Genomic DNA, 14304 nt, shown 5'->3' on the forward strand with positions numbered 1-14304 from the left:
AACGAGTCGAGTCGAGTCGAGCTTTATTCTACAAGTTTGAGTCGTTCATTAAAAGAGAGAAAATGATCATGATTTTAGCAACTATTACATAAAAATGATAAAAAGAGAAATTATAAGAAAAATAATAAAGAATAATTTTATATAAGAAAGTAAGATAGAATTTTTAATTATATCAAATAATTTGATATTTAAAAATTTAAATCCTAATACATTTTAAATAAATTTTAGATTAATATTTTTTTAAAAGTCCACGGGCGAACTCATAAGTCAAGTTGAAATCAACTTATTGCTTCAAAGGAACCTTAATTTTGATCCGATAGTTGATTGAGTTCAACTTAAAAGTCATTTATGTAATTTAAATAATTTATGTATTTATGGCGCTAAGCCCTAGCCAACTCGTGACTCAGGCAGACTAACTTACAGTCCATCCCCGCCCACGCAACCCGCCTTGTCAGAGCCGAGCAACCATCCGCTCATTTATCTCAATTGCAGTACTCTCCTCGCCTCGCCGTTGCCCTCCGGACATGGCTTCGCAGAATGATTCCGACGTCTTTAGCGTTCGTATAGTCTCTCTCGATTACTACATGTCGTCTCCGATCCCAGACCTAGACTCCTGCAGCAGTTCCTTTCTAGGTCGGTTGCGGCTCATCATCCTTCCCCTCCACTTCTCTTGCTGTTCTCGCCAAGGTTTATTTTGATTTATCTATATCACAAAAAGTTTCCTAATCCGTCGCTATTTCATGTTAATTTTCAGGGACCAAGGTGGAGGAGGTTCCCGTTATAAGGATATACGGAGCTACGCCGGCTGGACAGAAGACTTGCCTGCACGTTCATGGGGTTCTTTTCATATCTTTTAGTTTTCATCTAATACATTTCATGTAGCTGTAGAGAGTGTTTATCCGTGAAATTTGGTCAGTTATTGTAGAAATGAAGCGGCTTGCAGTTGTTCAGTCTGCCGTTTTCATGTAGAAACAACAAATTGCAACATTGGGCATGGATTTGAAATGTATTTACCGTAGAAAAAGTAAGAGCTCATTAGCATTGCGATGGGTGAAAAACCTGCACCGTATATGTTAAATTTTGTATTTGAAATTAGATTTAAGTTCTACTGCTTTGAAAATTTCTATGGAATATGTAAGAACATGAACGGTTTCACTACGAGTTGTCATTTCTTATACCTTATTAATTGTGAAAAGTTTTTTGTCATCTATTTCTGAAAAATACTTGATTGAACATAACAAGAGGAAATTATTCTAATTTTGCAATGAAATGGTATTTGTTTGGTAAAAACAATTAAATTAATAATAATCACATCAAGTTCAGTTGTTAGAGGTGACCTTAGTGGGAGGCATTATGTCACACATTTTCTTTTAGATAGTCGAACCCCACATGTTCTGGATTGACATACTATATTACCGTCCTTTAGATAAAACTTGCTTAGCTAACTAATTCGATCGGGTTGTGCACACCAAGGATTAAGGCACTTTGATCCAATGCCGAGAAATAATTCAATAAAGAGACAACTATTAAAACAATCAGTGCTAATTAAATATAAGAATTCATGCATGCAACTATTGCATGATTCTTTCATTTCCTGGAGCTAATGCTCATTGGACAACATGATTTTGATAAAAAAATTGGAATTAATAATAATATTCATTTCAAAATTCCTTTCCGTAATTTAAAATTTTAAAAATTAATGTCTATATAAGATTTGAAACTCAAATACAAGAGTAAAATATAAAATGAATTTTCAAAATGGTAAACTTCATTCCTTATTTTTTTGGATGTTTAGCAGAGCCCTACATGGGGTCTTGGTTGGGTACCCACGTTCTGCGCTGGCGAGCTTTGCCCACCCACGCCCACTTATGGCGACTTTCGGGATGTCATACCCACCCACACCCACCCACTTTTCACCCTTCTTGAATGCAGTTTGCCACGGATTAATGACCTTGAGGTTTTTTACCTTTTTCTCTGACTGCAAACTTTCAAGCCACATATCAAAATTTATCGTGGTCGCGACGCAGTTCAGTGTTGCGCACTGCGTAATAAGGATTACTGTAATATACTGCATATGATTAGTAATGCAAATCGGTTTGCCCCCGATGTTGAGTACCCACCCACGAGGCCATGAGAGTACCCATACCCACCCATGCCCATTGAGTATGGGTGGGTATGTGGGTGGGTGTGGGTATGGGTACCCAATGCAGGGCTCTGATGTTGAGTGCATATTCTACAGTCATAGTGCTTCTAACTTGTGCCTTTAAAAACAAGAGTGAAAAACCCAAAAGTTGGGGCAATCAGATCATCATAACATAATCCCTCTTTTCTTGAGCAACTCTTATCATCTATGTGATGAAGATGCATTTAGAGTTCAAATGTAATTTAGTGTATCTTGTTTTTGTAAATGCTTAAACCATGATAATTGTAATTTTGACCTAGTCCATTTTAACTATTCAATACACAAATGATATGAGGCAAGCTTTAAACTTTACTTAGGGGGGTGCATTATGAGCCTTGCACCTCTACCTTGGTTTCATATGCGTTAGCAGTTTCACTTTTTGTAGAATTCATCATAAGAAATTTATATGTTGGGCTATTAATAGAATATCCTATGAATAAACATTCAATAGTTCCTGGACCTAATTTTCTTTGCTTTTTTTTTTTTGTTTTTGGGATAATAGTTTTAGCAAAATAACCCACAATCTAAAATAAATTAAATTCAATTTTCTATTTTACAAACCTCAAAAGGCTTCTTATAGAGCATTCTACTTAAAATATACAAGATGTTGGCAGAGCCTCACCCCATAATTTATTACATAATATTGAAGTAGTAAGCATTGAATTCATCACATCTAGTAGAGCTCTATTCTTTCTTTTGGCTACATCATTAGATTGTGGTGAGTATGGTGGAGTGATTTCCTGAGTTGTGCCATTAGATACACAATAACTATTTAATTTATGTGCTATAAATTCTCTTCCTCTATCGAATCTTTATATTTTCCATTTTTATTTAGTTTATTTTCATCTTCTAAATTTTACATTTTAAACATGAAAAATGCTTCATTTTTTAATAAAGTAAATGTAGCAAAAAAAAAAAAAAAATCGATAGAGATAACTAATGAAAGTTATGAAATATTTTATATCACGTCGAGTTAAATTCTATTCATGTCACGCATGTCACTATGTATGAGACCTAATATTATCTTTCCCATGCATGATAGACTTGGTTGGTTAAAAAAAAAAAAAAAAAAGACTTGGTTGGTTTTCTAGTTTGTTTTTGTTGAGTGTAAATCTCACATTTTTTCATATCAATATTACTGTGTGGTATCAAATCTAGATGCATTGTCCTTTTAATACTTTGATAATTTACATGACCTAATATGTCATGCTTAATACAATTAAAGTCAATCATATATATATAAAGTAGAAACAATTTCATTGCCAATGAAAATCAAATTTAATTTATGTATCACATTAATATCTCAGGCCAATAAAAAACCTTTATTTGTGATAACCAATTTACTGAACTTAAATACAAAACAACAACAATGTTGTACAAGTAAATATCCACTAATAACATTTTAAATGCAGCACAAAATATTTGGCAAGTCTGTTTTTTTATGTTTATTTGTTGTTGACTTGTCATTATGGAATAATGTTAGCTCTAGCATGATTTCCATGCTCATACTTCCTTTCGAGGTGTCTTGCTAAGAAAACCAAAATTAATCGAAATTATTATGGATGATAGCCTTTGTGTATATCCATAAGACCATGAAATAAGACCAACAAAATATGTTTTTGAAAGTGAGCTAATGCACATTTAAGAAAGTGGAGTAATGGCGCTAGAATTGATTGTTCAAATATGTTGATGGATGGTGTAAGATGTGTAAGAAAAATGGATTCTATTATTCTAAAATGATCACGGTCTCTCTCTCTCTCTCTCTCTCTCTCTCTCTATATATATATATATATATATACATTTATATGAACATGTACAAAGCTTAAAGCTAGTATTTAGCTAGCTTGTAGCTCAAAGAAATGTTAGCTTCAATTGATAAATTAACGATAATTGAAGCATTAAATCTCACTAAATATAAGAATTCATGCTTGCAAGTGTTGCATGCCTCTTGCTTTTCTTAGATCGCCTAAAAATCTCAGCAGGCAAAAAGAATATTGATAAATTTGAATTAATAATAGTATTATTTCCAACACTTTTATGATCTACAACTCATTTTTTGTATTTGATATTGTAGGCGTTACCATACTTCTACGTACCTTTTCCTAAACACCTGTTGCAAAGTTCTGAAGAAGGTACTAAATCTATATGAAGCCAATTATGTAAATCATCCCTATTTATAAACATTATAATTATCTTCATCTGTGTTCTATTTAGGGTTATTGCTTGTATTCAAAGCACAGGTTGCTCCATTAATTTGTTTTTGTATTAGTAGTATATTTTCCAGCAGCTTTAAGCTTCAACTGCAATAGGGTTTGGTCATTTTCTTGCAATAGCTATAATTTCATTTAAACTAGTTGCATTCCTCTGCATTGCTAGTGAGAGTTTAAAAAACAAGTTATTAGCAATATGTTTTGGTGACATAATTAAGTGTATTGTTTCATTCTATTTTTAATATCACTCTTTTGTGTTACTTCATGTCATAGTTAGTTAACTATGGGAGGTAATTTTTTAATGATTTCACGTTTTAAATTGTTGTGCTGTGCATATGTCCAAATAGCAGCTAAGATGCTTCTCATATCAAACCTATTGAATAGATTAGCTTCTTAAAGTTATTATATATTTAAAATTCAGGGGGGCTGGCACTAGGAAGACTCGATCTCTTTTGTCAAAGTAGACGTCCTTATGTTTTGGGTCATGGTAATTCTTGTGATCATTCTGTAATGCATATCATTCAGGACTCTCTTATCTTCTCGGTTGTCTAGCCCACTAATTACATTTCTATTATGTCTCTTTCTAATTAAGACTCCTAAAAATAGGAAACAATATCAAGTTGAAATATGCATTTGATATTGTGCCATTGTTGAAATAAACTTGGAAGGAAATGTCTTCTTAATATCCTGCCACAAGATTTCGTTGGCCTGTTGATCCTCGTGACTGTAGTTGTCTTTTATTAGGCAGGGTAGTCCATACCCAAGAATGTTTTCATCATTTACACTAGCCAATTCTCCACCTGATGTTTTAGCTGTCCCCATGAATGGCTTCGGTTGCAGCTTCATTGGTTTTCTGTCTTCGAGGAATAGATTATAGTTTGTGAACTTCCCACTGCCAGCACGAATAAAGTGAATGCTTGTGCCATATGTTTTGGCCTTTAGTCCTTTCATGGAAGAGGTCATTTCTAGTGTTCTCCCTCTGTAGTTGTCTATGATAAATCCAATAATATATGCATGTCACCTGGACAACTAGCTAGCTCTAGACATAGTAACATTGCTCTCAATAAGAAGATTGACTCCTATTTTGTTTATTTTGTGCATTTTGGTTGGTGCTAGTTGCACTTCTATTAAACTGGGCTGCCATAATTCTGTTCGTTTGTGCTTTAACTTTTTATATTACAGAGGAATTTAGTATACTACTTTCTCTCATTGATGCTACTGTTTTCAGCAGTCTCGTGTTATCTATTTTGAACCTTAACTGATGAATACATGATGTACTTGTACCTACTGGGTACTTATTTTGATGCCTCATTTATGCAGGCCAAGCATTTATTCATACTCTATCAGGTGCTATGGAGAAAGCCTTAAGGGTATGGTAGATACTTTCTTGTTTATTTGTGCAACCTTTTCTATTTGGCATTCTACAACATTTTGTCTTACAATATAAAATTTTAGAATAAGAGCATTTCTTCATCAAAGAGGCAACATGTGCATGGTTGCAGCCTTGTTCGAGCAAAGAAATTATATGGGTATCATTCATCAGAGGAGCTGTTTGTGAAGATCTTTATGTATCCATTTGGCCTTTTATTTATTCGTTTCTGTCAACCTTTTCTTTCGTGATGTTTTAAAGTTATGTCGTTTTCATGTTTTTAGGGTTTGTTAGCTTTGAAATGGTAGTTGCATATATGCTTAATGCTACAACGTGGATGTTAGTTTCAATTTCTTAGTAAATAACTGACATTACTGCCATTCATCTTTGAAAAGTAGGAAATACTAATTCTGTAGCTTATAGAGAGAACAAGTGATTCAACGATTTTGAAATGTGGAATTTCAATTAATTTCTATTGCCATTCATCTCTACATGAGTGGGATACAAGTAAAATTCCATGCCTCATAAACTACTACTTCATTGCTCATTATTTGTGCAGACGTAGTAAAATAATAGTACAATTCTTAGCCTATTAAATAACATCCAGCCTGTAACAGAAAAAGAGTTAAAATTTCATTGCATTAGAAAAGTAATATGTTATCATCACAGTTGTCAACGAGAAAGTCTATTATTTGAATTGTGAAATGGTGGATATTAGCTTGAGTGAATGAAAATAAAGCTCATATAAACATATGTAATTATTTGAAGGAGCTTCTGATTTGAGATTGGGATCATGATAATGACTCCCATCTAAAAATTAAGGCTTGGCCTAGAGCCATGTTTAAGTTCTTTTCATTTTAACCTACAGATCATGGTGTTTGAATCTTTGAAATATCTCTATAGGGTGGGTGTAGGCCACCTAGATCTATGATTCTCTTTATTGGTGTGGGCCTCATGCATGTTTGTTCACCGCTTTATACAACATGTAAATAATATCAAACAATTAAGTAGCTTCTCCCATATCTGACTCATTTCACTTACACATTGGCCTTGTGAACGTATCCTTACATTTCACTGTTATTGTTGAATGTGCCTGATAATTGTGCATATTTTGTATACTTTTTCCTAATTTCTTCGACTGGATTGACATAATCTGTTGATTAGTTTTGCTCTTGGAGAATAGGTGATTGCCTAACCATTATTCTTGGGTGCCATATAACATTACTTTGGTATTAAATTATTTGGTTCTAGCAGCCATTGGCATACCAAAAGTATAATCAAGTAGTAATATAGAGAACGGGAAAGCAAAGATATAGGTATTTGGGTTTGCAAAATTCCAACTCGGCTTTGTTGACATATATTGGAGTTGGTATTTGGGCTGATTTTTAATAGGCAAATTGGATATTATACAAGACATTACCCAAAGAATTTCCCTTAACAAGGATTTTATAATCCTATTTGAGGTTTTCTATACTTAAAACCCTTATTATTAATCATCCCTGGCGATCATGAGAGGATTTTTGATTAAGACAGGGCAGTAGGTTTTAAGATGCTTTATTTTAATAACAACAAATAGGATTAGAGGAAAGAAAGATGTACCAATTTTGGTAAGTGGATGGTAGAGGAACGGTGACAAATTCGATCATGATCCTATGGTTTTGTTTGACTAGGTTGAATGATTTACTTAGTCAATAGGGATTTGGATGATCTTTATAAAAAACTATAGGTTATGTGATTCTGGAAGATCTCGTAGATCTGAGGTGAAACTTGAAAGTTTGTTGAAGTGGCCAACTTTAAGTCAAACTTGGCTAATGATGATCATTTTTAAGCCAAATTTGGCTAACAAAGGACTTCATGCCCTATCAAGCGCATATTATAATTCACAAACTTAGCTATTTGGAAGGATTCATGATTATGGCATAATTGTAATTTAGTGGCGTCATCACAATCAGGCTAATCAATTGGTCAGTAGCGTACATACCATATTCTTACTGGTCCGATTTTTTAATGTGATCATATGTATATACTTTGATATGACGTTAGCTTTTTATGATATTTGATCAGATTTAAATTTACTAATCATGACAAAAGGGTGTTTATAGTAGATTTATGGTCACTCTAAACATGAAGCAGTATGTTATTACTTGAGCTTTTTAATATACATACATACATATTTTCGACCCTGCCTGTTTTCTTACAAAGGGTCAAGTCCAGTTGAATTTCTTCTATGTCATTTGAATTTAATTTCTCCCATTTATATTAGAACATTCATAGTATTGATGATTGGTGTTTATATCTCAAAGATTTGAGGAAGGCCTAAGGCAAGGAATTGAATATCTGAATATCACTTTTTATAGAGGAGAAAGGAGATTTAGAGACATAGATAAAGAGATATTAAGAAGAAAAAGGAGAAAAGAAGTTCTCAAATCAAAAGAGCTAAGAGATAAATGAAGGAGAGTAGAAGTTGCAATTGGGAGTTTAGTAAACCAACATATTTTAATTTGTCACGACATGACCCCCTTAATGTAGGATTAGGGCCTCTATTATACACTCAAGACTTTTAATAACCGCCTAAAAACATTAAGAGAACTACAAAAGGAAATAAAATATGTAAAACATGTTTAAAACTACACGGGCCAAAGGCTATATCTTTCACAGATTCTAGTCATTTTACTTTTTGTCTTACTTTTTTCATCCCAAATTTGCTCACATTAGTTCCATGCTCATCTTATTGGTATAATCTTCTACCACCAGTGTATATGACCAAGCCATTTAAATCTTTCTTCTACTGTATCTTTGATCAGGGCTACACTAAAGAATTCTCTAGTACAGTTATTTATTCTCTATTCTTTCTCATTGACTGCAGACGCTCTTAAAATTTTCATGTTTGTGCATTCAAATTGGCTTTTAGCGGCTTCTAAATTGCCCAATACTTAAGTACATGTGGCTTAACTGATTTTATTGTAGTTTGTGAATTTGACTTTTAATTATATATGATATTCTCTTATAACATAGTACTCTTTGAGGAATTTTTTCATCTTAATTTTGCAGCTTCAACTCTAGAAGTTATTTTTCATTGATTTTCATTATTTTTGTATGGTGGATCCGAGCCACAAGCCTCTTATTCTTGGTCTTCTAACAATATTGATTTATATAATTAATTTCACATTTTCTAAAATTATATGTATGTGCCTAATCCTAATTCTACTAATTTTAAGAACTTTCTCTTCCAGAAGTTCCTATTATTTTTTTATTTTATTCACTTTATTGATGCCTCACTTTTCAAATTTATTATCTTCGAATAGCGCACATACAAAGTTATCTAAATTGGAATAACTTGTTTGTAAGTAATATAAATGATATTGTCTTAGTGTTTATCTTTAAAATGTCAAATAAGTATCCATGTGCCTTCTGATATAAATTTATTTTTGTTACTGCTTGCTCACATTTTGGGGTTTATGAAAGTTCATAGCCGGTTTACTTAGCTGTAAATAAAGATTTTATCCTCAATACATAAGTTCAGCTTATGTGGCCTTAATGATAATTAAAGATATTATCCTCATGATATTTCTCGAGCAGCTAGCCTTCTTCTGGTATGTAAATGCGTCCTCATCTACATGTTGGCCATGATGTTTAAGCATTTTATCATGTAATTGTTTGCTTTTTTGCTATCATCTTTAATTATATGATTGAACCAAAGCTTGAATATCAATTTTTGAAGTAGGCATTTCTTAGAACTTTCATAAGTTAATTTCACACCCAAACTTGTAACTTATGCTGAAATCTATTTAATGAATTCAAAATTGATGATAATGACATTGACATTTCTTGCAGCGTAGAATACATGATAAATGTATGTCAATTGAACCCTTTTTGGCAGTACACCTGCAATTTCAATCCTAGCGATATTAGATTTGTATATGTACAATATTTACGAAGGGCATTTTATCTTTGAAATTGTAGCTAGAGCTTTCGGAACTACTTGGCTGGTTTTAAGTTTCAAAGCCAAATGAATTCGAGTGAAACATGGAGTGCTTTGCCTTGTTGAGAAAATTATAATGTTCTACTTATTTTGAATTAGTGGTTAATCACGTTAATCAACATTTAGCTTTCTGTCGGTCTCCAATTGAAGGGATTATAAATTAGTGAGAGAAAAAATGGAGATTATTGGTAAAAATAATATTATAAAAATTCAATTACTAGTTAAGACGTGCTTTGAGAAGTTGAATTAGGGACTAACTATCAAATAAAGTAATATTTAAAAATTAATCTCATCATTAATCAATTAACCCCAACAAAGTAATATTACTAATGCTATTAATGAGTATTTATTAACGTTGTTATTAAGTACGTGGTATTATTAACCTTGTATTGATGCCCTTATTACTAAACTTTTAACCTTGATTAATAGGTTAATTAGTTAGTTATTCAGGCTCTACTTACAGATTATTATTTAGAAGCCTCGTTAGCTAATTACTAGTTAATCGGTGATTCTAATTATCAATCACTTTGCTCTATATGGCTGTTTCTTTCATAACCAAAATGTCAATTAATCACGAGTTAAATTAAAGAACAGCCTGTTTACAAGTTAATTAACCAAATTATAGGTTTTATTATTTTTTTAGGCATATGTTTGTTGCCAAATTACTCCAAAATAATGTTAGTAGTGTAATTAATTTCCTAATACTAGTTTAACATTATCATATAACTTATGATTATTAGTAGTTGTTTATTAACTTAATAATTATGCCATTAAGATATTTTTGATAAATAAATGACTAGAAATGAATTAGTTCGATGAGAACCATCGTTCTTTTGTTCTAGAATTAAGGCTTCGTTTGGGACGGCTTTCTTATTACTTCTTAAAGTAGATTTATAGTACAAAAATTAAAAATTTTGTATTAGAAAGCTGCTTTAAGAAGCAGTAATGATGCGGACAAAAGATATAGGGAGCCTATACCCTTCGCCCACAAAAAGACACGACGGACTTCTAATGACGAAAAGGACTAAAGAAGAGAAAAGGGACGAAAAATAGGGAAGAACAAACTCTTACATTTCAAATAAAAATAAACAAAAGAAATTACAACGACGACTTACAAACAACACGACAGACACCCTAAAATTTGATTTATTTTGGACTAGTGTTGACCCCCCCCCCCCTGTCTACATCAGACTCCCCTTCTTGTGAAACTCAGCTCCCGATGAGTTCGCTTTAGATTTGTATCGAGGAGGTGAAGACGGCGCTTCCATTTCACTGATCAGATCTTCATATTTCTGCATGATCTTGTCTAGCTCTTTCAGGAATTTGTCTTGTAAGCGCTGCTTTTTCTTGAAGTACCTTTCTGTTCGTATGTGCATCCATACTTGAAGCTTGTACAGTTCATATTCCAGTGGATTTTTTGATTTTGTCGGGATCCATCTATCTATAGATTCATCAAAGTCTTCTGCCTTGCTTTCTTCAAATTTTGTCTTTTTTCATTTTTTTGACGGACTCAAAAAAGACTCAAAATTACAAGACTCACAGAAAGACTCAAAAGACTCAACCTAAACGTAGACTCACAAATAAACTCTTTGACAAACTCGACAAACTCTGACTTGACAACTTCAACTAAACTTTGACAAACTTGACAAACAAAATCAAAACTTGACAAACTCACAAACCTAGGACTTCCTAACTTGCTCTGATACCAATTGATGCGACCAAAAGATATAGGGAGCCTATACCTCTTGATCACAAAAGACACGACAGACTTCTACGGACGAAATTGACTAGAGACGAGAAAAGAGACGAACAAATGGGAAGAACAAACTCTTACATTTCAAATAAAAATAAACAAAAGAAATTACAACGACGACTTACAAATAACTCGACAGACACCCTAAAGTTGCTGCACTTTGAGAAGAAGGATACAGGTGGAGTGGCACTTGCGGAGAGACGAAGATATTAGAAGCCTGAGAAGAAAGGGTGGAAAGAGCCCGCAGGATTTCCGGAGGGGATGAGAAAAGAAGGTTGGAAAGAGCCCGCAGGATTTCCGAGCAACCCGCAGGTTAACTGATTTTTTCCAAAAATCAAATTATCATTCACTTAACTTTAAACATAACATAACCCCCCATATTTATAGGTATGAAAGGGGAATACAAAAGGACACAAACACTTAATTAACACATAAAACTAAGCATTAAAAAGCATAGGAATCTCCCCCCAAGCTCTCGGTTTACACCCAAACCAGGAACCAAGGAGACAGCCACGGGAGACGAGGAGAACCGCACGGACCGAGAGCCACAGCCGCGGGAAACGAAGGAACCGCACGGAAGAAGGAGCCAGCCGTGAGATCCCAAGAGGCATACACTAAATTCAACTTCCCATGGTGGAATTCAAGGAGCCACACATGGGAAGACTAAACAACTACCTTGAATTCTCAAAAGCCATATTTTGGAAATACAAGAGACAACTTTTAAGACATTAAAAACTATAATAAAAGTGCATTTAAATAAAGATAAATATGAACTAAAATTGTTAGCTCATAATGAGCTAACCCTTAGTTCAATAAATGAACTAAAGTTCAGCTCATAAATGAACTAAAAGTTTAGCTCAAATATGATGAACTACTAGACTCAAGGGAAGCCAAAATTTGATTTATTTTGGACTAGTGTTGACCCCCCCTTTGTCTACATCAGACTCCCCTTCTTGTGAAACTCAGCTCCCGATGAGTTCGCTTTAGATTTGTATCGAGGAGGTGAAGACGGCGCTTCCATTTCACTGATCAGATCTTCATATTTCTGCATGATCTTGTCTCGCTCTTTCAGGAATTTGTCTTGTAAGCGCTGCTTTTTCTTGAAGTACCTTTCTTTCCGTATGTGCATCCATACTTGAAGCTTGTACAGTTCATATTCCAGTGGATTTTTTGATTTTGTCGGGATCCATCTATCTATAGATTCATCAAAGTCTTCTGCCTTGCTTTCTTCATTTTTTTTGTCTTTTTTCATTTTTTTGACAGACTCAAAAAAGACTCAAAATTACAAGACTCACAGAAAGACTCAAAAGACTCAACCTAAACGTAGACTCACTAATAAACTCTTTAACAAACTCGACAAACTCTGACTTGACAACTTCAACTAAACTTTGACAAACTTGACAAACAAAATCAAAACTTGACAAACTCACAAACCTAGGACTTCCTAACTTGCTCTGATACCAATTGATGCGACCAAAAGATATAGGGAGCCTATACCTCTTGATCACAAAAGACACGACGGACTTCTACAGACGAAATTGACTAGAGACGAGAAAAGAGACGAACAATAGGGAAGAACAAACTCTTACATTTCAAATAAAAATAAACAAAAGAAATTACAACGACGACTTACAAATAACTCGACAGACACCCTAAAGTTGCTGCACTTTGAGAAGAAGGATACAGGTGGAGTGGCACTTGCGGAGAGACGAAGATATTAGAAGCCTGAGAAGAAAGGGTGGAAAGAGCCCGCAGGATTTCCGGAGGGGATGAGAAAAGAAGGTTGGAAAGAGCCCGCAGGATTTCCGAGCAACCCGCAGGTTAACTGATTTTTTCCAAAAATCAAATTATCATTCACTTAACTTTAAACATAACATAACCCCCCATATTTATAGGTATGAAAGGGGAATACAAAAGGACACAAACACTTAATTAACACATAAAACTAAGCATTAAAAAGCATAGGAATCTCCCCCCCAAGCTCTCGGTTTACACCCAAACTAGGAACCAAGGAGACAGCCACGGGAGACGAGGAGAACCGCACGGACCGAGAGCCACAGCCGCGGGAAACGAAGGAACCGCACGGAAGAAGGAGCCAGCCGTGAGATCCCAAGAGGCATACACTAAATTCAACTTCCCATGGTGGAATTCAAGGAGCCACACATGGGAAGACTAAACAACTACCTTGAATTCTCAAAAGCCATATTTTGGAAATACAAGAGACAACTTTTAAGACATTAAAAACTATAATAAAAGTGCATTTAAATAAAGATAAATATGAACTAAAATTGTTAGCTCATAATGAGCTAACCCTTAGTTCAATAAATGAACTAAAGTTCAGCTCATAAATGAACTAAAAGTTTAGCTCAAATATGATGAACTACTAGACTCAAGGGAAGCCAAAATTTGATTTATTTTGGACTAGTGTTGACCCCCCCTTTGTCTACATCAAGTAAGAAAGCCGTCCCAAACGAGGCCTAAGTCTAGATCTCACAAATTCTTCTAATATTTGGATTTTGTTAATTCTAATTAACTGATCCATGTTGCAACCAATGGGCCTCATGATCTTAGGAAATATTTGAGGAAGAGGAAGGAGAGAAGAGAAAAGATAAAAACATAGAGATAAAGAGGGAGTGGAGAAAGTAATCACGATTATTATTCAATTAGAGCTGCTTTGCTATACGAATTGACTAGCTTTATGTAGACTCTTAACTCAACACTTTCCTAAAATGATAATGTGGACAGACTGCACTTAACACAATTCAAGATTCAATTTTAAACATGCTGAAAATTAAAGGAATGTATGCC

The 14304-nt window shown here is 34.0% G+C and overlaps 1 protein-coding gene across 4 annotated transcripts in view; it reads left to right on the forward strand.

The window, feature by feature from the left end:
* Nucleotides 1-386: 386 nt before the first annotated feature.
* Nucleotides 387-14304, forward strand: part of LOC110109480 (DNA polymerase zeta catalytic subunit) — a 58006-nt gene continuing 44088 nt past the window's right edge. For 2 of the 4 annotated variants that reach the window (XM_020840561.2, XM_028701174.1), the window contains exons 1-6: nucleotides 387-633; nucleotides 755-837; nucleotides 4257-4314; nucleotides 5713-5762; nucleotides 5848-5960; nucleotides 9312-9354. In XM_020840561.2, the coding sequence (XP_020696220.1) occupies nucleotides 525-633; nucleotides 755-837; nucleotides 4257-4314; nucleotides 5713-5762; nucleotides 5848-5960; nucleotides 9312-9354 (456 nt within the window). In that variant the 5' untranslated portion in view covers nucleotides 387-524. Of the gene's footprint in view, nucleotides 634-754; nucleotides 838-916; nucleotides 1025-4256; nucleotides 4315-5712; nucleotides 5763-5847; nucleotides 5961-9311; nucleotides 9355-14304 lie in introns of those variants that run through there. The other 2 variants (XM_020840564.2, XM_020840565.2) reach the window with 2 other exon arrangements.

Source organism: Dendrobium catenatum, unplaced genomic scaffold, assembly GCF_001605985.2.
Source record: "Dendrobium catenatum unplaced genomic scaffold, ASM160598v2 fragScaff_scaffold_1644, whole genome shotgun sequence".
Classification (NCBI taxonomy): domain Eukaryota; kingdom Viridiplantae; phylum Streptophyta; class Magnoliopsida; order Asparagales; family Orchidaceae; genus Dendrobium; species Dendrobium catenatum.